The 26,124-nt window shown below is 41.7% G+C and overlaps 2 protein-coding genes and 1 long non-coding RNA gene across 3 annotated transcripts in view; 1 reads left to right on the top strand and 2 right to left on the bottom strand.

Annotated features, from left to right (window-relative positions):
- The window catches only part of LOC146577133 (uncharacterized), a 126,438-nt gene that overhangs the window by 9,258 nt on the left and 91,056 nt on the right, over positions 1-26,124 (bottom strand). Inside the window, exons 13-14 of the mRNA XM_085268097.1 lie at positions 2,521-2,694; positions 1,982-2,155 (exon numbers count right to left, since the gene is read on the bottom strand). Coding sequence (XP_085124223.1) covers positions 1,982-2,155; positions 2,521-2,694 — 348 coding nt within the window. The remainder of the gene's footprint in view (positions 1-1,981; positions 2,156-2,520; positions 2,695-26,124) is intronic.
- LOC146577137 (uncharacterized) lies at positions 4,892-10,951 on the bottom strand. Its single transcript, XM_085268183.1, has 6 exons — positions 10,863-10,951; positions 10,677-10,778; positions 10,273-10,389; positions 7,921-7,999; positions 5,731-5,935; positions 4,892-5,579 (listed from the first exon to the last, which is right to left on the bottom strand). The coding sequence occupies exons 1-6, from the start codon at positions 10,949-10,951 to the stop codon at positions 4,912-4,914; spliced, it is 1,260 nt and encodes a 419-aa protein (XP_085124309.1). The 3' UTR covers positions 4,892-4,911.
- LOC146577136 (uncharacterized) lies at positions 18,612-19,206 on the top strand. The gene is made up of 2 exons (XR_014891365.1): positions 18,612-18,817; positions 18,952-19,206. It is a non-coding gene; the product is annotated as an uncharacterized LOC146577136 (long non-coding RNA).

The following is a 26,124-nucleotide window of genomic DNA, read 5'->3' as shown; positions in this document are numbered from 1 at the left end:
ATTGTTTTGAATTTTTGTTTACATTTTATATTTAAGTGAGGCAATGAGTCATATCACTGACCAAATATACAGGGAGTGCAGAATTATTAGGCAAGTTGTATTTTTGAGGAATAATGTTATTATTGAACAACAACCATGTTCTCAATGAACCCAAAAAACTCATTAATATCAAAGCTGAATGTTTTTGGAAGTAGTTTTTAGTTTGTTTTTAGTTTTAGCTATTTTAGGGGGATATCTGTGTGCGCAGGTGACTATTACTGTGCAGAATTATTAGGCAACTTAACAAAAAACAAATATATACCCATTTCAATTATTTATTTTTACCAGTGACACCAATATAACATCTCCACATTCACAAATATACATTTCTGACATTCAAAAACAAAACAAAAACAAATCAGCGACCAATATAGCCACCTTTCTTTGCAAGGACACTCAAAAGCCTGCCATCCATGGATTCTGTCAGTGTTTTGATCTGTTCACCATCAACATTGCGTGCAGCAGCAACCACAGCCTCCCAGACACTGTTCAGAGAGGTGTACTGTTTTCCCTCCTTGTAAATCTCACATTTGATGATGGACCACAGGTTCTCAATGGGGTTCAGATCAGGTGAACAAGGAGGCCATGTCATTAGTTTTTCTTCTTTTATACCCTTTCTTGCCAGCCACGCTGTGGAGTACTTGGACGCGTGTGATGGAGCATTGTCCTGCATGAAAATCATGTTTTTCTTGAAGGATGCAGACTTCTTCCTGTACCACTGCTTGAAGAAGGTGTCTCCCAGAAACTGGCAGTAGGACTGGGAGTTGAGCTTGACTCCATCCTCAACCCGAAAAGGCCCCACAAGCTCATCTTTGATGATACCAGCCCAAACCAGTACTCCACCTCCACCTTGCTGGTGTCTGAGTAGGACTGGAGCTCTCTGCCCTTTACCAATCCAGCCACGGGCCCATCCATCTGGCCCATCAAGACTCACTCTCATGTCATCAGTCCATAAAACCTTAGAAAAACCAGTCTTGAGATATTTCTTGGCCCAGTCTTGACGTTTCAGCTTGTGTGTCTTATTCAGTGGTGGTCGTCTTTCAGCCTTTCTTACCTTGGCCATGTCTCTGAGTATTGCACACCTTGTGCTTTTGGGCACTCCAGTGATGTTGCAGCTCTGAAATATGGCCAAACTGGTGGCAAGTGGCATCTTGGCAGCTGCACGCTTGACTTTTCTCAGTTCATGGGCAGTTATTTTGCGCCTTGGTTTTTCCACACGCTTCTTGTGACCCTGTTGACTATTTTGAATGAAAGGCTTGATTGTTCGATGATCACGCTTCAGAAGCTCTGCAATTTTGAGACTGCTGCATCCCTCTGCAAGATATCTCACTATTTTTGACTTTTCTGAGCCTGTCAAGTCCTTCTTTTGACCCGTTTTGCCAAAGGAAAGGACGTTGCCTAATAATTATGCACACCTGATATAGGGTGTTGATGTCATTAGACCACACCCCTTCTCATTACAGAGATGCACATCACCTAATATGCTTAATTGGTAGTAGGCTTTCGAGCCTATACAGCTTGGAGTAAGACAACATGCATGAAGAGGATGATGTGGACAAAATACTCATTTGCCTAATAATTCTGCACTCCCTGTATATTTCATCTTTTCAGTCAGAAATAATCAATTGATCATATTTTTATTACTAAATGTTTCTGAAAATCAAATTCTGATATCTGAACAAACAGCTCTGTAAAAACTTCAGCATACAGGAATCGAACTAGAAGGTTTGGTGGATGAAGCACTGCTAAAATAAAGATTTTGGACTCAGAGGAGCAGATGGGACATTTCATTGCAAATGAAAGACAGAAAGTAAACAAATATCACTAAAAACCCCAGACACTAATTTCTACATTAAGACTTTTTTAAAAATCAATTTCCTGTTTATGCAGTAATAGAAATCAGGTTTAACGTGATCATCATTGGAAAATTTTTAATTCTGACCTGAGAGTTTCCATTTTACAGTGTGGACTCTTCACTCCAGCAGAAAGAAGCTTCACTCCTGAATCCTGCAGGTCAGAGTTACTCAGGTCCAGCTGTCTCAGACTAGAGGACTGGGAGCTGAGAGCTGAGGACAGAGCTTCACAGCCTCTCTCTGAGAGCTTACAGTGACTCAGTCTGAAAAATGACAGATAAACATTAAACAAACACTGTTGTTAAGTTGCAATGAGGGTGCACTAAAGAGTTATTAGATTTAGCAATTAATCCGGTTTTTTTACTGAGAGTCAACAAATGGATGACGCTGACATTTGTTAACTGACAATGGTCAATCAATTCTGGTATTCTATTGCAAATGCCAATTGGGCTCCATGTGCCGGGCTGTGCTTTAGCACCAAAGTAGCTGACATATTGATCAATAACTCTCTGCTCATTAAATTATCATAAAACTATTACAGAAGTTTAACTGACTTTTTTCCCATTTAGTGGATTCTTATTGGTTAATTCTGTCAATTGATGAAAAGCACAACATAACTTGATCTCACCTCAGAGTATTCAGTTTGCAGTGTGGACTTCTCAGTCCTGCAGAAAGAAACTTCACTGCTGGATCCTGCAGGTTGTTGTTACTTAGGGCCAGCTCTCTCAGTGTAGAAGACTGAGAGCTGAGAACTGAGGACAGAGCTTCACAGCCTCTGTCTGAGAGGTCAGGGACACTCAGGCTAAAAAACAAAATAAAAACACAATTTGAAAAACTGTAATTTAATAACAAACTGTTATCAAATGACAAGTTAAATGAACTCTCTGACCAGTTACAGAGACTCAGTCTGGGGGAACAGAAAATATTTTAAAAGTCCACGTAGTAAAGAGATTAGAAATGTGGCAGATGATTATAACTTTAGACTAAAAAGGTGCCTCTCGCTTATATATTTGTTAAAACAAGAATAAATGCTTATCTTGATTTGCTTTGAATTTTTATTGACTTATGCTGATTCATAAAGAATATGACTTCATCTGACCTGAGAGACTGAAAAACAATCAAGCATGCATGACTGAATCTGCCAGCAGCTGCAGATCCTTGGAGCTGTACTGGTGATGCTGATTGTAACATATAGAAGTGAACTCCTCTTCAGCTGAGCAATAAGACCAGAGGAGGAATGAGGGAGTTGATCACCTATGGCTCCATCACAGTCTTTGAACATCTTCAGTCAGTACAGAATGATGCTGCGAGGCTTTTAACCAGCACATGAAACAGACTGGACATTACTCCAGTTTAATCTCTTCACACTGGTAACCAGTTCATTTTAGGCTTTATTTAAAGTTTTAGTCCTTACTTTTAGTCCCAGTCTATATTTCTGACTTTCTACAATCCTACAGCTCTTCTCACATCTGAGATCTTCCAGTTAAAGGCTGTTACTGGTCCCACTAACTCATTTATTCAGACTCTAGTATTCAGAGTGGCCTTTAACTAGTTTTAGGCTGTATGATGTTCAGTGTTTGCTGTTTAATGTTTTTATCTTCTGTGTTTTTATTGCCTGTTTCTATTGTAAAGCACTTTGTGGTTTTTGACCTGTGAAAGCTGCTGTATGAATAAAGTTTACTTACAGGATGATTCTGGATATGACTTTGATTAAAGCTGACACCCAGATATGTTTAAGACACTGACATTTACTGCTGCTATCAAACATTAACTATAATATACTGTATTTAGTGCTGATGATCATGTAAATAAATATGTTTAAGTTTTTAAGGGTCCATCACACATTACACTGTTTATGTTAAAAGTAAAGACATGAGTAAAAATGTACTCACAGAGCTTTGTTGGAGGCTTTGACCACTGGCAGCAGCCTCAGAAGAGCCTCCTCTGAAGCAGAGTATTTCTTCAGGTCAAACACATCCAGATCTTCTGAGGACAGTAAGATGAAGACCAGAGCTGACCACTGAGCAGGAGACAGATCATCTGTGGAGAGACTTCCTGATCTCAGGGACTGTTGGATCTCCTCCACTAGAGAACGATCATTCAGTTCATTCAGACAGTGGATCAGATTGATGCTTTTCTCTGCAGACAGATTCTCACTGAGCTTCTCCTTGATGTACTGGACTGTTTCCTGATTGGTCTGTGAGCTACTTCCTGTCTGTGTCAGTAGGCCTCGTAGGAGAGTCTGATTGGTCTGCAGTGAAAGACCCAGGAGGAAGCGGAGGAACAAGTCCAGGTGGCCATTTGGACTCTGTAAGGCCTTGTTCACAGCACTCCGGTAGAAGTCTGTCTCTGCAGATTTTCCTGTTTCAGACTTCTGGGAGGTTGTTTGTTGTTGTTCCATCAGATTGAGTCCAGAGTTGATGAAGGTCAGATGGACATGAAGAGCAGCCAGAAACTCCTGAACACTCAGATGGATGAAGCAGAACACCTTGTTCTGGTACAGTCCGCTCTCCTCTTTAAAGATCTGTGTGAACACTCCTGAGTACACTGAGGCTGCTCTGATATCGATGCCACACTCTGTCAGGTCTGATTCATAGAAGATCAGGTTTCCTTTCTGCAGCTGATCAAAAGCCAGTTTTCCCAGAGACTCCATCATCTTCCTGCTCTCTGGACTCCAGTGTGGATCTGTCTCAGCTCCTCCATCATACTTGACCTTCTTCACTTTGGCCTGAACCACCAGGAAGTGGATGTACATCTCAGTCAGGGTCTTGGGCAGCTGTCCTCCCTCTCTGGTTTCCAGCACATCCTCCAGAACTGTAGCAGTGATCCAGCAGAAGACTGGGATGTGACACATGATGTGGAGGCTTCGTGATGTCTTGATGTGGGAGATGATGCTGCTGGCCTGCTCCTCATCTCTGAATCTCTTCCTGAAGTACTCCTCCTTCTGTGGGTCAGTGAACCCTCTGACCTCTGTCACCATGCCGACACAGTCAGGAGGGATCTGATTGGCTGCTGCAGGTCATGTGGTTATCCAGAGGCGAGCAGAGGGAAGCAGTTTCCCCCTGATGAGGTTTATCAGCAGCACATCCACTGAGGTGGACTTTCTAGGGTCAGTTAGGATTGTAGTTTTGTGGAAGTCCAGAGGAAGTCGACACTCATCCAGACCATCAAAGATGAACACAACCTGGAAGTCTTCAAAGCTGCAGATTCCTGCTTCTTTGGTTTCAGTAAAGAAGCGATGAACAAGTCCCACCAAGCTGAACTTTTCCTCTTTCAGCACATTCAGCTCTCTGAAAGTGAATGGAAATATGAACTGGATGTCCTGGTTGGCTTTGTCTTCAGCCCAGTCCAGGCTGTATTTCTGTGTTAAGACTGTTTTCCCAATGCCAGCCACTCCCTTTGTCAGCACTGTTCTGATTGGTTCATCTCTTCCAGGTGAGGCTTTAAAGATGTCTTCTTGTCTGATTGTTGTTTCTGGTCTGTCTGGTTTCTTGGATGCTGTTTCAATCTGTCTGACCTCATGTTCATCATTGACCTCTGCAGTCCCTCCCTCTGTGATGTAGAGCTCTGTGTAGATCTGATTCAGGAGGGTTGGGTTTCCTGCTTTAGCGATGCCCTCAAACACACACTGGAACTTCTTCTTCAGGGCGGATTTAAGGTTATGGTGACAAACTGCAGCTTGAAGTTCTGAATAATAATAATAAAAATACAACTTCAACAATCACATTTTACAAAATGCTGATGACATTTTCTGACCCACTGAGAAATGACTGAACACACTGGTGTCACAAGTCTCTCATTTATCCAGCAGCTTAAATCTTTAGATAAATCCTCTTACGTCTCTGCAGACGGTCAGCCAGCTCCTCCTGCTTCATTCTCCTCAGGAAGTCCACTGTGATCTTCACAAATGCCTCTCTGCTGTGTCTCCTCTGCTCATCATCCTCCCTCTGAAACTCCAAGCACTGGGGCTTATTTGGATTCAGAGCCTTCTGGATCTTCTTCAGCTCGTTCTTCACAAAAGTGATGATGTTGTCCTCCAGCAGCTGGAACAGAATATTTATGAATGACCCACCACTCTGAACTTTAGTCCACACAACATCCACTTCTTTACGATCAAGGGGCATATCATCCACGACCTCTTTACCAATTATAGGTTTGACTTTATCTGATTAACTGAGACTTTGTCCACAACTCCATGATCCCAAAACGTTGATGCTGTTCATATGAATGCAGCGATTTCAGTGGGAGAAACATTTCACTGGTGTTCAGAGCTGAACCACCAACAGGTTGATGATCAAAGCCAGAAACTTGGAGATGTTTCAGGTGACTGAGTTGATCGTACAGACAACTGGTCTTAAAGGTTCACTCTGTTTACGCATACAGATCAGTATTTAAGGTTTGACTCTCATCATCCACTGGGGCACAAACTGGGCGTCATCAGGACGCTACAACACAGAACAAACACCATCCCCACAGACACAGCAGCCAGCGAAGCAGAAGAACTTCACATCAAGAAGGTCCTGAGTAAATGTGAACGCTGGTTTGAGGGCGGAGTCAAGGAGGCCATTTATGTGAAAAGGAAAGACCATCTCTGAATGGAGGAGGGGCCTAAGGGTACATTTGTCACCATCTTACATGCTGTGATTGCAGCCATTCCCCAGCTCTCTGTGAACTGGACTCATGACCATTGATCAACAACCATTGATCAATGGTCCTGACAATATGCGTACCAATGATCAATGAACTGACCTCCCAGCCCATTGTTCCTTCAGTGGGCTGGTTTCAGTCATACAAATGTCCTGTTTATAAGATTGAAACCTGCAGTCAGCTGAGACTGAAGAAGTCACCTGATGATGATGAAACGTTTCTCCCACTGAAAACATCCAGATGAACAGAATCAAGCTTTTTGGGATTTACGTACCTGGATGATTGAGCATCAAGACACAACTCTGTGACTTTTCTCAGATGAATCAATCCTCTCCTCCAGCTTTGTTTACATCTACCAGCCCTGTGGCGCTGCCCAGGGAAATAATCTATGTGAGAGGTGGAAAGTCATACAGGTGTCTGCTCCTGCCTTCAGTTATTTTATCTACTGTGTGTCAACTGGCTGAACCTCCTCCAACTGTCTACTGTCTCCCTAAACTCAACAATGACTTAGTGATCTATCCATTCTCTGACCAAAGACATCCTGCTGCAGGAGGTTAACATAGCAGCCAATGATGATCCCACTCACTGTGAACAACACATTTGGACCTGATTTGCTGCTCTGGTTTACACGTGAACTTCCACTGCTGCTGTCACCAACTTGAGAGGCTCTACAGAAAAACTGGACTTGTCCATAAAAATCATAAACTACATTACAAGGACAGCATTGCTCAATCAACTCTAATTACTACTGACATGTTATCTCTTCTAACTAAGGTACAGACACTCAAACTTGCTGCTTTCAGTGAGAAGTCAAATGCCTGAATATGAGCTGGAAGCTGCTGAGAGTCCTCCTCCTTCCCGTGGGGTTTACTTTCTCTACTACTTTCACTATAAACACGCCCCTTTCATGCACCTGCAGAGGGCCACCAGCAGATGGAGCTGTCTTAAACAAATCCACTTGGATAGTTAGCTGTAGATGACTTTATCAGTATGATTGTAGGATTTTGAGTTATTCTTTAGATTTATTTAAACTCTTATATTGTGCACAAGTGTTGAGCGACCCATAATTTCTCTGTACTTTTCATAAGAGCAGCCAGACTTTCAGCTAGTTTTTCTTTTTTAAGAGCTCAAAGTTATTGAAGAAACAGTTATTCAGCTTCATTCCCACTGATCTCGACTACAAACTGTTTCACTTTGGTTTCTGTTTAAAGCCTCGATGTTTAAAACGTTTCCCTGTGATCACATTTGCACCGTCTGATTTCAAAGTTTGTTTTCTTTTGGTCGTTTAGTCGACAGAGTCCTTGGTGTTCTGAAAGGGACCTATAAATAAATGCATTATTATTAATATTAATAATAAAGTAGTTGTTGTACATGTACAGACCATAAATATGGAGTCCAGCTGTGTTTGATGCTGCTGGGCAGACTGACCACTGGGAACATCTGAGCTCTGCTGGTCCACTCTGTGGAGGAACCATGAAGGATTAGATCAACACAGGATAAAGATCCAGGAGTTTCTGCTCAAATAACTTCATCTGAATCAAGTCTGTCAAGTTTTAAACTCTCAGATTGTGAAGATATATTTTCTGTTTTCTATGAACTTTCTTTCATCAGTGATGGAAGTGATGATGCTGCAGAAGCTCAGAGGAAACTTTTAGACTTCATCAAACTGATAAATTCACTCACTGGAAGGTAAAACTGTGATGAACCATCAACTAATGCTCTCAGGAGGCCACAGGTCCCTGAATGTAACTGTGCAGTAGATTCAACGAGTGTTTGAAACCTGACCACTTCCACATGTTTTCATTCTAACACAAGAAGTCCTTTTCTCATTGGTTTGATTTGAGTTTTCATTTGAGTTTTCTGAGTCTCGTGTTTGGAGTCGAGTCTAATCAATGATCTGACAGAAGAACATTAAAAAGGATTTACCAGTGCTGTCAAAATTAACATGTAGGGTTAGGGTTAGGGGTTCATCTGTTATCATGATTAACATGATAAAAACCTTTAACACGACACATCTGGATGCAGAACGACTCAAAATCCCTGAAATGTTTCTATCAACGCACTTCGGGCAGTTTGTCCAAGTAGAGTTACCTTTGCACACGTGCAGATGTGCAGCACATCTGTTAGTGACGGCAGCTGAACCAATCAGCTCAATATGGAAGATGACAAACACACACTGACCTCCCGATGGAAAGTTTGAGCATTAAAAAAATAACAAGACGGACCAGCCGACCAACATGAAGGATTCTGCACATCGTGACAGAAGGAATTTTCTTTTCACCGAAGCACTTCCAGCTTAAAATATCACAACGATGCAAAGCACTGATGACACAACTGCCAAGTGGACAAACTGCAGACCTGTTAGTGTTGTTAATAACATAGTTTTGGTTCCTCGTGTCAAAGACTTGAAGAAGAGTGACAGAGAGTGTTAGACTGCTGCAGGATCAGTGCCACCTCCACAGACCTGTGAAGAAAATGATTGTTTGACAGATGGGCTCAGATTCAGGATCAGCTGAGGAGTTTGTGGCTGACAGAATCCTGCAGGTACAGAGCAGAGCCCATCATTAGCATGCAGGACTGTCCCTGGGGGGGTCGGCTCATTCAGGAGGTTAATCAATGTTTACATGTTCAATAAACATGTTAAGTGTGTAAATTTGCCCTTTTCTCTCGAGTCTGTTTGCTCATGAAATGAACTTTGATTCGTTTACATTAAAAATGATGTTTAATGGTGATTAATCCAAATGAATCCACAGTAACCCTGTGATGAGTCTGATTAAACATTTTCATTAACAGCAGTAATATAGATTATATATTATTATATATTAGTGCACACTTAGCTTTTAGTATATATGTTTGTTACAAAGTTGTATTTACAGCAGAGAAGCTGAGTTAAAGACTGAAAACTATTCAAAGTCTCTTTGAATTGAAGCGTTTAACATTCTTTGTGTTTATTCTGCATTGACTTCATTATATGGTGTAAACGTCTGTTACAGGCTTAAATATAAAGTTGGAAAAATGTAACTGCAGCTATTGATCAAGTAATTGTGATTAATCAGGATTAATGACAGAAGATTGTGTCATTAATTAGTCATGTTTTAATCTACTGACAGCACTAGTGTTCACTCTGGTGCCTCCAACTGTTTTACGCCCTTTCAACACCTTCGTGGTCAAAAGTGTACACGCACAAAATCTACAATAAAACCCTCACGCAGCAATAGGACAGACACACAATCCATTTATCTCTGTGTCTCAAACACACACACGTGTATTCAAAGCCTCGATTTGTTCATATTTCATCTGTTGTGTTTTTATCTTCAGCGTTTTCAGTGTTGCTGCATTTACACCAAAAATGTTTCCATTGATGAATCAGATTGATTTGAATGTGTTTCATCCATACAAATCCCTCCCTGGTGGTCACATGACTCTATAACATAACAGGAGTCATGTGACAAGAGTTTCATGCTGTAAAATGTCAAAATGGTTGAATGTGGTGGAGTAAAAATGTGAGATGTCAACGACTTTTCTTCAATATGAAATGTTTGCAGGGCCTGACAGGAAGTGGACGGACGCTCTGATCACTTCCTGTTTGCTGAAGTGGGTTTTCAGTTGTTTAGAAACCAAAGGCTTGTTTTAAAAGACAGTTTAAATGGGACTGAGGGAACGACGTGTTTGTAGTTTATATCCAACAACATCAAGCAGTTTAATCAAAGAGTTCATGTTACTAACAGCTCACCTCTCTGCAGCAGACACAGGCTGGGATTTAAATTCAATGAGACGATCTAAAGACCGGTCACTCTGTAAGGACACACAGCTGGGTCCAGGTTCAGGTCCAGCAGGTCTCCCATGGATCCTGTCAGAGAAGAAAAATGTGTTTTGAGAATGAGCAGAAGGAAACTCCAAAGTAGTGTTTCACAGTGTAAGAACAGAGCGCCACCCAGGGGTCATTTACACTGTGCAGGACTATTGATGGTCCCACTGTGAGCAGCAGGAGTTTAAATGTTGGACATGTTTGATAGAAATAAGGAATAAAGGTTCAGTGACTTCCTTTGAGATGCAGTTTAGAGACCAGGAAACATCAAACAGTTCATTTAAATCAGATAAACTGACATCAAAGAGTTCATGTTGCTAACAGCTCACCTCTCTGCAGCAGACACAGGCTGGGATTTAAAATCAATGAGACGACCAGCAGACCAGTCACTCTGTAAGGACACAGAGCTGGGTGGAGGTCCAGGCTGGTTCCTGTGAATAATGATGCAGCAGTGATGTGAGTGCTGAGCTGTGACATGGAGAAGAGTCATGGACAGTTAGAGATGGTCATCTCACCTCTGAGCTTTGGTCTGGCTCTCATGTTCCCCACACAGAGTGCTTTTAGAGGGAGGGACTCCCTCCTCTCTGTCCTCACACTGATCCATGCTGCTCAATTCAGCTCACACACACTTTCTACCTGCAGAGGAAACACAAATCATTCATGTGCACATCAGCTGAAATCCTCCTTTCATCATGTGTGCTGTCCAAATATCAGCTGCTTCTTTCCTGCTTCATCTCAGTGTCAGCTGGATGCAGTCAGACAGCAGTGTGAGGCAGAGGAAGCTGCCATCAGCTGCTCTGCTATCAGTCCACTAGATGGAGCCTGAAGCACACACGATGCATTCACTGACACACACTGATTCACTGTTTGGGAAACTAGAAAAATGTTGGTCTTGAACTAGCTGCATAATGCAGACAGGGTAGGACCCAAATATAACGGCGAAACATCTTCAAGCAACTTACAGAAGTCCAGATGCTTTTCTTTCCAAGCTCCTTAAACTATGATGACCTGGATGACTGAGAACCTTCACAGGAAAAATGAAACACACTGAACAAAGAATGCAAGACTTTCACAATAAAACAGCAAACAAAGGAACACAACACTGACACGTGAGCTTGACAGAGGAGTGGAGGAAAGGCAGACGAGAGTGAGTGAGGGAAAGAGGAGACAAGAGAGACATGACAGGCTGAGGAAATATAGAATGGAGCACCAGGCCTCACACAAACACACACAAACACACACAAACACACACAGAGGCACACAGAGACACACAGAGGCACAGAGGGAATCTAATGATCAAGGAACTAAACAGGAAGTATAAGAAACTCAAAGAAGCATAAATAAGACTGTAAATGAACCAGAACCATAAACCATAATACAAAAAATGCAAAGTGCTTGGTCAAAGGGACCCAGAACCATTAAAGTTCTTTTCTTTGCTCTTCAGTGTTTGAGTTCAAACAGACTCCACATTAAACTATGACAGCACCGTCCCTGCTGCTGCTGTCAGACCTGTTATTCACTCACTGCTCGCCAGTGTTTCTAATGAGTTTTACTCATCCATGAGAGTTTAAAGCTTGCACTTACAAGCAATGTTCCCTCTAATGTTTCACTTGTCTGAGCGAACACACAACCTCCCTGAGCGATCCACTGTGAGCGACATTAGACGTGTGCACTGTGGTCACGCCAGCGTCGAATCCATCCAAGTTACATGTTTATTAAAATAATCAATTTACAGCGTTTACATTTCTGTTAAACTACTTTTAATTAACTGCTTTAGCCCACTTACAATGAAAGTTAAAAAAGAAAATCTTGTTCATGACCTGTAGCATGTTAACACTATTGGAAGGAAAAATAACTTGAACTTCAATTTTGAAAACACAACTTTCTTTAAATAAAGCTCTGACTTGTATTATGAGTCTGTGGTCTGGGAGAGAGTCTGTAACTCTGTCTGCAACATACAGTAAATAATGACCAATGTTGGGCAGTTAATTATATAGTTACTTCTTCAAAAAAGTAACTGAGTTTTGCAAACAGAGTTTTTTGCAGCTGTTTACTGCAAAAAACTACAGCCAAGGTGTTTTTTTTAAAATAAACATTTCAAACTATTTACAGAACAATCAGCTGTTCTGCATCAAATCTGATGCCACACAAATTATTTGTGCCGCTCCAAAAAATAATTTCTGTCCTCTATGAGATGAAGGAGAACAACAGCCTGATACCTGCAGGCCTGACAGCAGCAGATGTGTCACTGCTGTAACACCTGTAACATTCAGCAGTCGCCTCATTGTTCTGACACACACAACAACACTATTGACTACACTACACACTAACTACACACTAACTACACAAGATTTGCTCTAAACGTCTCAAATCTCTCACATCTCAAAACACCGCCGTCACTCCGTTTCTTAACAACTAAATGCCATGTTTTGATTGGTCGACATGGTACATTTTTCGACCAATAGGAAAGGCTGGGGGTTGGTATTGTTTTTGCTCACAGGCTTTCGAGCGTTTTCCTTATAAAACGCAGTTTTTACCGTTTCTTCCTGCAGTAAATATAAACAACGACAGTATTCAGGAAGAAAACCAAACATTGCAGATATTTTTATCATAACTCTGGTTTTACGTGGTCGATCAACACAATTTAAAAACTGGTATAAAGTCCACACTTTTCCTGTCAGTTGTTCCGTCTGTCCTGCTCACATCTCCAATGGTTGTACACGTTGTCATTAACGTGGCTTCACTCCACATCAGCCGCTTTGCTAAAACACCGGCACATATTTACTTTAATTTCAATTCAGGTTAGAATTCTTTTTGGCACAGTGGGAAGAATAACCCTCGAAACAAAGCTTTAATAGGGCAAAGACAGATATGTCACTGCTGAACATTAATTAATGTCAACTTACAGCCCCAAAGATAAAGGACTGTATTGATTGTGCTCCGGCTTTCCTGCGCTAACCATTTCAAGACATTATGAAATGCTGCTGCAGACCGATTCATTTCGTGACAGGTTGCATTCACATTCAGTAGCATCGTGGGAACACAATGACAGTCGGAGCTCGAGTTATCATTACTTTCTAAATGATGGTCTTTGGGGGGGTTTTGTTGTAATTTTGTTATTTTTAAGATCTTGATGAGTTACCAGGAGTTGGTTTTTCTTGCCAGGGAGAGGGAGGTCTGGGCCTCTCTGCTGCCCCCGCGACCCGGCCTCGGATAAAGCGGATGAAGATGGATGGATGGTTTTTCTTGCTAGCTCAGTGACCAATTTCACAACGCTGATTTCAAACAGTGGAGATAAATATCACCAAAACAAGCAGATGATCTTTGAATATGACATTATCATTGTCAGTAACATATGCAACACATGCTGAACCTGTAAGTCTTCAATGGTTGAATTGATTTTAATGAGGTCATAATAAAACGTCTCAGTGTTAAACTCGACTTCGGTGAGCAAAGAATAATTTTACTGACATTAAAATCTCAGAAATGGCTGCTGTGGTCCCACAGCGCTGAGCTTTCTCTGTCTTTGCTTCATAAAGCCTCAGAAAGTTTGACTGACAGGCAGCAGAAACAGAAAAAAAAAAAAAAAAAAAAAAAAAAAAGAATTCTTTTTGTGTGCTCAATACAGATTTTCTCTGCGCAGAGACCGTGCCAACAGTGCGCAGCTTAGAGGGAACATTGCTTACAAGGTGACTACCAATAAAAATGAGTGTGCTTCACTGTCAGAGCTACGGTGATTCATCCAGTAGGACTTGATAATAAAAATATTTGTTTGATGCTTTGCATTGAGGCGCATTGTTGAATTTGCAGGGACACAATAACCACAGATCAGTTGTTCAAACCACTACAGTAGGGAGCCATGTCATGAATAATAAACAAATACTAATACTAATAATAATGTTAATTTAAGTAATTGTTTTTGACTGAACATCACATATAATGTAACAAGCAGTAAATTCAGGTTAAGTGCATTATCAGCATTTGGAGGAGCTCCTTATCCTTCACTGCTCACCTCTTACAAAGTGTTCACACAGTTTGCTAGCCTCTGTCAGCCTGCTAGCTATGCTAACAAGTCTACTACACACACTTGACTCGGTCACATGACAGACAGCAGAGATAGCTGCTCTGCTAGCTAAGCTAACTCATGTTAGCTTAGCTAGGTCAAGGTCAAAGAAATGAGGCGATGCTGCTGGGAGTTACGTCACAGACTAGCAGAATTTAGTTATTCAGCATAATATTTAATCCTTATTATCTGCTCCTCTCACCTCTGTTTACATCTGAAAACAAGAAAATTTAGCCAACAGTTTATTAGCTTTGGTGAAATTATAAACAGGCATCAGCGCGGTCACCTATACTGTGCTTTAATGCTGGAGCAGCAGGAACACCAGTTAATCTAAAATCTCCTTTTCTCTCTAAAAGTGACAGCAGACTGAGTCAAAGACAGAAACCTTATTTAAACACCAAATATTCACTTCCTGATCCAGGATTCAAAGAGGACGTTGAACTTACTCAGCTTCTTCCAATGAACGTCTTCACTCTGCAGCTCTCTGCTGTCTGGACCAGGTCTGTGTAGAAACAGAGAAAATCCTCTGCTTCTTCTCCGTCAGCAGTCGTCTGTGTCTGCAGACTGCGTCACATTAAACACTTCACACCAGCAAAGAGGCTGAAGCTCACAGGTCAACGGTCAGCTGCTGCACTGTGTATAACAATTCACTTTTGAACAGTAGATAGCCTGTAGGCGTCTCTGCAGTGATAAACAGTTTACACATTAAACACTGAACCATAAAAGAAGCTTAAGCTGCAGCTCACAGGTCAAAGCTCAGCTGCTGCAGCCAGTTATGAGTTTAAATAAATCATTAATCATGATCTTTTCCCTCTCAGCACTTTCACTTGGCCTTGGAGTGTTTTGACGGAGCTACACTGTATGTTTCAAATGTTGTAAATAAATTGGGAGTTAGGGCTGGGCAATATGGCCTAAAATCCATATCACGGTATAATTTGAAGCATGTGCGGTAACAATATATATCGCGATATATTCTTTTCTTCTGTATAACGTATTTTCCACACTATAAGGCAGACTTACAATCCTTTAATTTTCTCAAAAATCAAGAGTGTGCCTTATGTATGAATTCTGGTTGTGCTTCGTGACCTCGAACTGATTTTGGCTGCAGAAATCTGTTAAAAATGTTTTAGCACAACTTTGGTAAGCAGCACTGCTTGATGGATCGTCAGAGCATTACGGCTGCCATAGGGAGGAGCTTCACGGAGTAATCTGGGTCCAAAACTCCGACAGCTTCAGGTCCCAAAGTCAAACGAACACTGAGAGTTAAAAACGGTCTAAATTCTTTCATCTTTAATAAAATCATCAGCGTTGCTGCTTTAGCAGATGTAACAATTAAGTTTAATATCCATGAAAACAGAATTTATTAAATTTAATGGAGTTAGAAGTTAACAGGAAGTTAGCGCGCTAGTTTACACCTAAACATTTCATACCATGTTCTGACTGAGATTTTTGAAACTAATTCAAACAGCTCTGCTACCACTTCCAACATAAATGAAGACAGAAAACTAAACAGCAGTGGCGTTTGCAGGGTTACTGAAGTTGGACTACCTGGTATATAATGTTGTGCTACGTGATTGCTAGCGACACAGCTATGTTAGCATAACATTAGCACAGTGAAGCTGGAGGATGAACCCCAACTCTTTTTCCACTCGATAAAAGTTAACGTGAGTGATTCTGGTGGTCAGGGACAAATGCAGTCGCATAGCAGGATGCTGTACACGGGCCAAACTTCAGTCACGAGAACAACTGAGATCATTCATCCACAACACGAGGCTAGTTATTAATATACTGCCACAACATGGGAATAGAGCAGCTGCAGAGAATTCAACATTATTGAATCAATGTTACGGAAGTGGAGGAAGCGCAGTTTTTGGCTTTCCCCGCGTTTCAAAAGTGCTTCATCTCTTTGCTGTGACTGTCACCCAGCATAATTGCAGAGGATAATGGTTTTAACCGCTGCGATGCTTTCGACCAAAACAGGTGCAGTTTGATGACATCATCACATGCGCTGTCGCGATAGAGCGGTATAGTCAAAATCTCTATCGTTGACCAAATTTAATCGATTCTGTCGTTTATTGTTTATATCGCCCAGCCCTACTGGGTGTGATTTTGTTGTATTGGTTTGTTTTTTGGTTTTATGTTTCCATGTAGATGAATGAAGACAGATTCACTCTTACCTTTTCAAAATGTCTATAAGGTAGACGAGGTCTATGCTTTTCTGCCTCTTCACAGATAATCCCAGTGATTTTCCCTTGGTCTGAAATTTCACCTGATCTTGTGATATTGAGAGTCATCTGCCTTTGAGGCAGCTAACCAAACAGTGTTCTCTAAACTCTAACTTTAATATACTTTGATATATTTCAGATTTCTGAGCTCTGCTCTGACTCCGTGCCAGTAGCTCCTTAATATGACTTTAGTTTGATCAATAATTAACCTGCAGAAAGTTTCTGTTCCCACTCCACCACGCCGAACAACCCTGAGAACAAATAATATGATGTGGGTGTGTCTGCAGGCTTCAGCACTGTGAGCATTAAACACAATAAAAGACTCACAAGTTCCTGCTCAAAGGTCAGCTGCCTTTAGATCAATCATTAACCTGCAGCAGGATCCAGTCTTCTGCCTGTTGTGGTTGTGACAGCTGCTCGTAGGAGAGTTTGTTTGTAGGAGGTGGAGATGTTCTCAGATCAAGTGCGTAATCGTCTCTTTGTGTAGACGCTAAAAGCTGTGAGCCAAAACTCTCTGCTCTGAAACTCTTCACTCAGTCCTCACGCTGAGAGTTTAGAGGCTGAACTTCTTGTTCCTCCATAACACTTTTCATGAAACAGCAGAAATGAGCTTGTGTTTCTCAGCAGTGCGCAAACAGAGAACCGATCCTCTCTGCTCAGTCTGAACAAATCAAAGTGAAACGTCAGTGAAAACACAGCTGCTGATCAAACTGTGTCAGATTAATGTCTCAATGTTTCACTGTGAGGTTAAAAAATACATAAAAATGATTTAAAGAAGTAGGAGGCAGATTTTCACAATAAGAGCACTTTGTTTTTAATTCAGTTAATGTCAAACTGTCATCAACACCTCTGTGTTGTCTCCGTCTCTGAGCAGATTCAGGCATTACTCAAATAATAAAGGCTTTTTTTTTCACTATTATACTTTTCATTAGTCTCCAGGTTGATGATTATAAACAGAATTATTAAAGTTTTTATCATTTCAGGCTGAAAATCAACATGAATTTGGTTCTAATCAAAGAAGCTCCTTTAATGTGTGTCATTAAAATCCTCACACAGACTTAAAAAGGCGACATTAACATTAAAATAAATGAAAGAAGCTTCAGCTGAGAGCTTCATGCAGTCATCAGCAGCAGCTCATAGCAGTCACAGCTCTTTATTACGCAGCTTTGCAGGAATTAAAGTGGCTGAAGTGTCAGAGTTTGTGTGAGAAGCTGCTTCATGGACAGCTGTACACACGTCTTTATTATTTCTTCATAAATCAAACACACAGGTTTGTCTGCAGATGATTTAAAGTGTGTCGTTGTGCAGTTAAAGCTGTTTGTGTGACGCCCTGACCTCCTGTGAATGAAACAGCCAATCAGATCCATCAGCGAGAGAGCAGGAAGTGTGTGTTTGTGACAGAACAAGGAAACAGTGATGATGATGAACATAAAGGTCCTCTGATGTTTCCTGTTACAGTAACGCTTGTTCATCTGTTGCTCTCCTACACTTTCCTATAAATAAAGGAGAAAAAGTCCGTTTAGTTTCATTTCCTACAGCTCAGAGTTACACTTCACATTCCTGCAGTCACATCAAAAAGCTTCACTTTGGTCCAACATCTACATGTTAACATGAAACACAGAGAGACTCAGAACATCTGGAACATCTGCACTTTGACCCAAACTGTTATAGCAGGATATTTTCTGCATATTTCTTATGTTGGACCTGTTTGAACTGTAAACGACCTGTAATCATCTGTAAATGGTGTGAGACACACTGAGACCACCTACAGGGCAGCTGGGGAACAGCAGGGATCTGAAATCATACGAGATGTTAGTGAGAAGTTAGAACAAACGGACTTAAGATGGCTCGAAGTGATCAAAGTTGATCTAAAACAGAAGATAAATCCAAAGCAGCATCAGATGAATGTTACCATTTCCAGTTACGGTGCCCTTCATCTAATATGGAAATGTGTTGTTGTTTTTTGCCGTGTTGTTGTTCTTCCTATTGTGTTTAGGCCAGAGATGCTCTTCAAACAGCGGACAGACATGACCACATTACAAGAACATGGTGTGAGTCCGATTTGATATTCCAGTCAACGCTGAGAGACCTTAACCAGGAAGTCAGAGGTCGGCTGATGCTGCGAGCAGGAAGTGAACCAAGGGAAAGGTTCACTCTACTCAATCTCAAAGAAAATATGCTGGTATTTGTTGATGTTGATGGTACAATAAAAATATATAATATAATAAATAATAAAATATCATGTGATGATGAGATGTGTTGTTGGTGTTTGTATTTTCTGTAAATGTCTTTTTTAATGTAAATGCTTTGTTCCAGACGGACAGGGAATCAGTTGCTGTACGATGACATCATCTTGATGTTGACGAGGAGGGCGAGGAAAACTAGTTTTGTCCTGCAGATGGCGATCTTGCACCGTGTTCAGAGAGCCGACACTTTGATGGTGCTGCTCTACTCAGCTTACTTTAGCCTGGGTTGGACTCTATATGAGCAGCTTCCACTCTGGTTTCACTCTTAAACACACTTGTTTGATTTCACTTGTAAAAGCTGAAGAATAAATATTTTATTACAAAATTATTTGTTGATGCATTTTTTTAGGGTCAAATATCTTGTTTGATTTGAGGAATGAACTGTTAGGGTGGAAAAAGTGAATCAGGTTAAAATAGTGGTGCTTTATATCAGTGAAGATGTATAATGTAATTTAAAATGTTGATGATGGGTTGTAGTGGGCTTGTACTTACAAAACTGCCTCATTTTATTGGAACGATCCACAGTTGCATCCATTCACGGATGACATCTGACATCATTTGACATCTGGTCTGAACACGTTTGTACACAAGATGCCTCAGTTCTGGATGTTCCCACAGACTCCTCTGTGCACCTAAAGAAAAGGTCAAGGGTCAGCAGCACATGTAGTTGGGACAATTCTTCAGTCGCACAAACTACACAATCATTTTCCTCCAATGACGACTTTTCACTTGCAGAAATGGTCCTGTGTCATTTCCAGGCTGTGATATAAAAACTAGTTCCTAATGGCAGCGACTCACTCAGTAAACATGTGTTTCCTTCACCAACCTCACACACAGATCCAATAAGATCAGGAAGTGGGCAGTATAGTACAATATGTGTTATTCTGTGCTGCACTGCCCAAACTAAAGATCTGCTGAAGTGTTGGAAATGATCCAGATGTTTATTTTGGACGATACAGCAGAAGATCAGACATGAAAGATAACACAGAAGACCTGCAGCAAAGGTCAGAGGTCAGACTGGGCCCTGGATTCAACAATGAGCCAATGATCATCAAGCAGTGACTAAAGCAGAGCCCTGACGTTCTGACATTCATCACACAGTCAGAACAAATGTCTGCTGATGACTTCATCTCATGAAACGACTGATAGATGTCAGTTCATTGATCAGCTGAGCTGCTGATCTTCATCGTCACAGAAACATTCAGCTTGTTTCAATCAGTAAATAACTCCCACTACTCCCAGTTTGAACTGTTCCCACTCAAAATGCTGTGAGAACAATGATCATTGTAGAACTTCACAAACATCACGTGTTGTTTTCCACATGTAAGATCAGCAAACACACAGAAACTTCCTGTTGCCACACACGGCCTCTAAAATCTCTTCCACGCTTTCTGTCTGAAGTCCACTCTCTGTGTCGGATCCACAGGAAACAACAAGATCTTATTAACATGGTTTTCAATGTGTCTCCTTCCAAAAAGTCCAACCAATGAACAAATGTGTGTATTTGTGGAGGCCGAACAAAAGCATGACACATTTCTCTGTTTCTATAAACTGGAGTCAAACACAAACATGAAGAGTTTCACTGACAGACTCCAAAATGCCCCCACAGTGGATCAAAGGGAAATCCTACAGTGTGGCCAGAGACTCTTAATGGCTCCAACATCAACACATCCACAATGTTGGATCCAGTTCTGCCTCACAGAGTTACTAAGACACACCCTCTGCCAGCATCACAACAGCTCCACCTGCTTCACCTGCCTCCTCAGCATCTGTACACCTGAAGAGAAAAGAAAGGCTCCAACAGCTCAAATCTACAAAGGATTCATGAAGTTTCATCCAACAATAACATGTTTGCCTTCCACAGTGTGCTGTTAGACACCACTGTACCTCTGCCATTTCAAAAAGAGCAGCTTGGGAACATTTTGGCTCCAAACACTTTGTGTTTAAGTTCTTTGTTTTCTTTGTGAAGCCGACAACATCTGGAGCTTTGTGACTCATAGAAACATCATTTTGTTCTTTAGATGACAGCAGATTGGGACTGAATAATCAATCACTATCAAACCAATAAAGACAAACATGCTGATTTTACAGGAACTTTGTTGGAGAAGCTGCAAAGACATGAAACTGGTGGAGATCCCAAACCAGTTGATAGTGCTGGTTATTCCAAATAAAGCTGTTTCCCTTTGAGATGAAATGACTTTGTGTCCTGATATATAATAAAGATGTTGTTGTTTTTGAGCCCCTGTATTAAAAGTAGTTTAAAGTCAGCTTGAGTTTGATGTCTTTATGTCAAAGCTGCTCATGATGTTGAGCTGCTGATGGAATAAAAACAATATAAAAGCATGTAGTCCAGACTTAAATGTAGCCTGTTGTTAGCTGAGGTCCACACACAGTGTTTGACAGTGTAAAGTGTGTGAAAGGGCTGCTGGTGGAGCTCACTAGGATGAGCAGGTGACCACGAGGTGGAGAGCAGCTGGCCTGGCTTTGACCCGGGCCACGCCCCCTTTCTCTCTGCTTTGCTGTCACTTATCTTCACTGCTCTGTCCAATAAAGCTGAAAAAGGCCCCGAATCAAAGAAATCTGCTGCAGCCTCTGAAATGTCTTCTGTTTCCTTCCCGACGGCTTTTTCACCGTCAGCCCATCAGACAGTCCAGCAGCATTTATGATGATGTCATGATGTTGAAGAGGCTGCTACGGTGGCCTCCCATGACCCCCAGCCTCATCACAGCTGAGATGCAGACATTTGAAAACATTCAGCAGACAACTGAATAACAGTCCAACACAACAGTCTGTGTGCAGACACACACTGACCTTTCATATAGTCAAACACAGCTGGTTGAGTCATTTCTCTGTGAGTCTAAAGTGAATCTAGTATTTGAAAGTCCACTTCCTGTATTTGTTGTTGAAGACTTCTTCAGCTTCTTCTCAAGGACATCAGCTGCTTGTTTGGCAGCAGAGGAAGTTAAGAAGCTTCCTGAAAAACACTGAACAGTGAGTTCACTGTGGCATATGACAGATTCAGCTTTCTGTGTGCAAATGTGTCTGTGTCGACCTTTCAAATGCTGTTGAATCCAAAACATCAGCGGCTCCTCGGCTGCTCACTTCATGCACTTCTGTCTGTGTGACAGTCCAATGACATCACAGCTGTTTCCAGCCCCAGTGTCTCAGGACTGGACACCTTTAAACATGTCGAGGATCAAACAGCGTCCAGCTAAACACACATGAAACTATCAGAGCTGACAATCATTCCAATAACATCTAATGGTTCATGTATGTAGACACAGGACTACAAGGAAATGGCTCTCAGCATCTGGCTGTGGGAACACATGAGTCCCTGTTTGTGTTCAGATTGTGTGCATGTTTTAGACGTGTGTCACATGTAGAAACACAACAATCCCACAATGACACACAGATGTGTTTGACACAGCTGTGCAGCTGTAAGTTGTTTCTAATGATTCATTGAAGCTCTTCTAACATTCTGGAGACGATCAGTACATGAATCTGTTCAACACGACAACAATTTGACTTCAGTGTGAACGTTTGCATTAAATAACCTTCTTCATCCAGCTGACAGCATCTTCATCCTATGATGTGAACAGTTCCTCCTGTTGATGACAAACCTCTGACAGGATCTGCTTGAGGAGCTTTTTCATGTGCAGCTCTCTGAGCTCAGGGCTGAGCTGCTGTTTCATCTTTAAGAGCTGCTGCCTCCTCGCCGGACTTGTTCTCCTCTTCTTCTCCTAATGACACCATTTCTGCTTCATATTAAATTCAATAAAGATGCTGACATGTATCTGTAGCAACAACATCATTGAATCTAGAACAACTGGAGCCAAACCAGTGGCTCTGCTGGGATCACTGGTGAGCCAACACTTCCTTGTTGATGCAGATTTCAGGGCTTCCTTTTGCTCCTCCGTTATAACTGTTCTCTCTTCTCAACACATGATGACACAAAGGAATCAGCAGTGACAAAGATGATGCTGAAGAGAAGCACACACTTCACACATATAACAGAGCAGTGCAGTTACACACACCTCTGCTCGACATCAGGCCTCAAACAAAGACACAAAACACTAACTTGACTCTAAACAGAAGAAACGAGCAGCTGTTTCTGTTCTGTGCTTATTTATATTTGACACACATGCTTCTCTTTGTGCAAACACACATCGCACTATAAGGGTAACCTCACACACAATGATTGGACAGCACAGTGATGATGCTGGGAGATCCTATACGCAGCAACACAGAAACACTGAGCACTTTAAACAATGATGGAAAGTGTTATAAATGACTTGTTGGCCTCTGATCTGTCACAAACAGCTGAAACGTGTCTCTCATGAGTCACATGAAGGTTTTTGACAGAAAGGACAAAAAGTAGCTGCAGTCAGTTTGTGTCATTTTTATATTTATTCATCTGGGAGAAAAATCTGAGGGACATTAAAATGTGTTTTCAACAGAGACAAGAACATGAATATAACAGAACAGGTAAATGAACATGTTTCAAGTAAACAGCTGGACTGATCAGGTCCAAACACAGAGTGATAAACTTGTCAAACAGCTGTCATATCTTTATATAGAAGCTCTTTATAAATGCTGCTCACTGCAGTCTGTTTACTAATAATGTCAAAGTGTTAGAAACACAGAAACATCAGAATGGTCTTTGTTCACAGAAACCTGTCTGGGATCCTTTGTTGTTCTTTTGATGCAGAGTTACATTATAAATATAAAGAGTTATTTCAGAGTCTCATCAGTTTTCCTGCATGTCTTTATTTAACACATCAGCAGGGCTGAAGCTCTCATGTTAAACACACACTGATCTATGGACACGTTCATGTGTTTCTAACAGAACCAGGCTGTTATCAGCCTGCACTAACATTATGTCACACACACTGAATGTAACAGTGACAGTTTACATCATCACACAATCAGCTGTGATTGTTTCACTGTCATCAAACGAGTCAACAGGAAGTAGAATCAATAGAAACCAATCATTTACTGACAGCATGTCTGATGGAAATAAGTGCAGATTATGTATGAAGTCTAACTGCACACAGTAACTGTGTTACAATAAGGACTTAACAGCGCCCTCTGCTGGAGTGTTTCAGTACTGCGTTAACTAGAATACACCACCTCCTCCTCACACCACCTGCTACAGCTCTACTCTTCTATGACTACAGTCATCCACAGCACTGATGTGAGGTCACATGGTTCATATGTAAGGAGCACAGCTGACCTCAGGTCAGTTTAATGACTGTGAGCAGCAGCTGTGTTATTGTCACTGTGACAGGGAGACACTCTCAGACACAGCGCTCATGTCAGCTTGTTCTCATGCAGGAGGATCAGGAGCTCCATGTTTGTCTTTCTGTTTGAATCATGATGTGTTTGTGCCATCAGAGTCTGTCATGAGTACTCAGGGTTTCACAGCAGCTCTTCTGGATGCTGACGAGGACTCCAACCTCATGTTTCACCTCTCTGAGCTTCTGATGTCTGTGAACACTCGTGTTTCTTCTCTGGGCTCATCTGGACAAAAACACCTTTCTGTGTTTGGCTGCAGCCTCATTCTGACTGACAGGAAGTGTGTTATCCATGAGCTGCACTTCTGTCAGGAAGTTTCCTGCTGTGTTTCCTGTCTGTGGACAAACACGAGTGTTCCAGCTGAGGACTTGCTTCCTTCCACCTGTCCATACAGGACATCACGCTGTCTGCAGCTCTGTAAATGCAGCTCCAGGTCCTTCCACGTGCTGCTCTGTATTTGTGCAGTTTGTAGTGTGTCCTGGGAAACGTAGCACACATGGTGTTCTTCTGCTGTTTCCTCCTTTCACTGAGTGTGAAACACTGACGCTGTGCTGTTGTTCACAGAGGGGAGCTGATTCTAGCTGCAGCTGGACTCTGTCATCTAACTGAATGTGTTGGTGCTGATCACGGGGCTCTGAGGGGGGAGCAGCAGGAGGACTCTGGATGCTGACGTCAGTGTATCTGTGGAAGCTCCCACAGCGTGTCTGTCATTCAATATTGTGCTGTATATTGTATCTATGCAAAGATGAACAGACTGTGTGTTCACTGGTCTCTGTGCTGCAGCTCTGATGTCATCATCACTCCCTCCTCCACCCTCAGCAGTCCCAGCATGCTGCTGTGGTGCACCCCACCCTCACTCTACACCTGAGCCACAGACCACACCCTCCACCTCAATATACACCACAGTTTTCTCTGCTGTGGAAATGAGATCAGGAGGAAATCATCATTATTATTATTTAATAAACGCTCACATTAATGTGGGCTTATTTGTTTCATATTAGAAACATTAGTTGAGTGTTTTTAGTATAAAATGGTCAAAGTCCCTCTTTTTGCTCCTCCCCTCACCTGTGGATGGGCGGTGCTGTTACCGTGGTGACAGCTTGGATGTGTTTCAGTCCTGCCTGGTTATCACTGCAGGAATCTTTCACATTTATTACAGGTAATAACTCTGATTTTTCTGTGTATTATGAACCAAATGTATCCTGATACACACAGAGATGGATGAGCAGAGGTTGTTTTTGCAGTTTATGTAGTTACTATGGACTTAATGCATACATATTATTAAAATTAGGGCTATAACAGTTGTATTGATGTATAGCAACTTGAAATGCTCCCACAAATGGCTCCACAGCATGTAAAAATATAACAAAAGCTCTGGCGGACTTGGTTCTGTGGTCAGTCTTAAAGGGTGAAGTTAAACTCTGTAATCTTCACTGTGTCACAGAGTTCAGTGAGTCCCGTTATTCACAGTATCAATCAGATCATCAGAGAACAGCTGATCAGCAATCAGTGGTGCCAACAGCGCCTCCTGTGGTGAGAGGATGCAATAATGCAATGTAGCATTTTTCCACTCAACACTTGCAGTCATGGAAACTGTCTGTTGGATCTGTGTGACGTTGCTTTCTTGGTTAGAGTTCCTCACAAATGTCCAGATGATTCTTCTAATGAGGCGTCGACCATGTTTGCAGCTCTTTGGAAGAAAACGTCGCCCTTTGCCATCCTTACTTTTCTTTGACTTCTTCAAATGCAGCTGAACTCCAGCTGGTATTTTCTTGGACTTTGCAGCTGTTTCTGGTCATCAGTTCATTCCTGCAAACCTCTGAAGCTGAACAACAATGATGCTGCATTGCTGGCTGATCCCAAAAGGTTGATTCTGTTCATCTGGACGTTTTCAGAAACGTTTGCTCACTGATCAGGTGACTTCTTCAGTCTCAGCTGACTGCAGCTT

The sequence above is a fragment of the Mchenga conophoros genome, linkage group LG3, assembly GCF_057382185.1.
Source record: "Mchenga conophoros isolate Kocher_MC1m ecotype Shallow Benthic linkage group LG3, M_conophoros_male_GT1.1, whole genome shotgun sequence".
In the NCBI taxonomy this organism is placed as follows: Eukaryota; Metazoa; Chordata; class Actinopteri; order Cichliformes; family Cichlidae; genus Mchenga; species Mchenga conophoros.
The sequence above is the reverse complement of the archived record's forward strand: the minus strand, read 5'-3'. Positions and strand labels throughout refer to the sequence as shown.

Coding starts and splice junctions, on each gene's coding strand:
- LOC146577137 (XM_085268183.1), bottom strand. CDS start 10,951: ATGGATCAGTGTGAGGACAGAGAGGAGGGAGTCCCTCCCTCTAAAAGC. Junction 10,779..10,862: donor AGCCAGACCAAAGCTCAGAG/GTGAGATGACCA, acceptor CATTATTCACAG/GAACCAGCCTGGACCTCCAC. Junction 5,936..7,920: donor AGCTGGACTCCATATTTATG/GTCTGTACATGT, acceptor ATTCTGTTCCAG/CTGCTGGAGGACAACATCAT.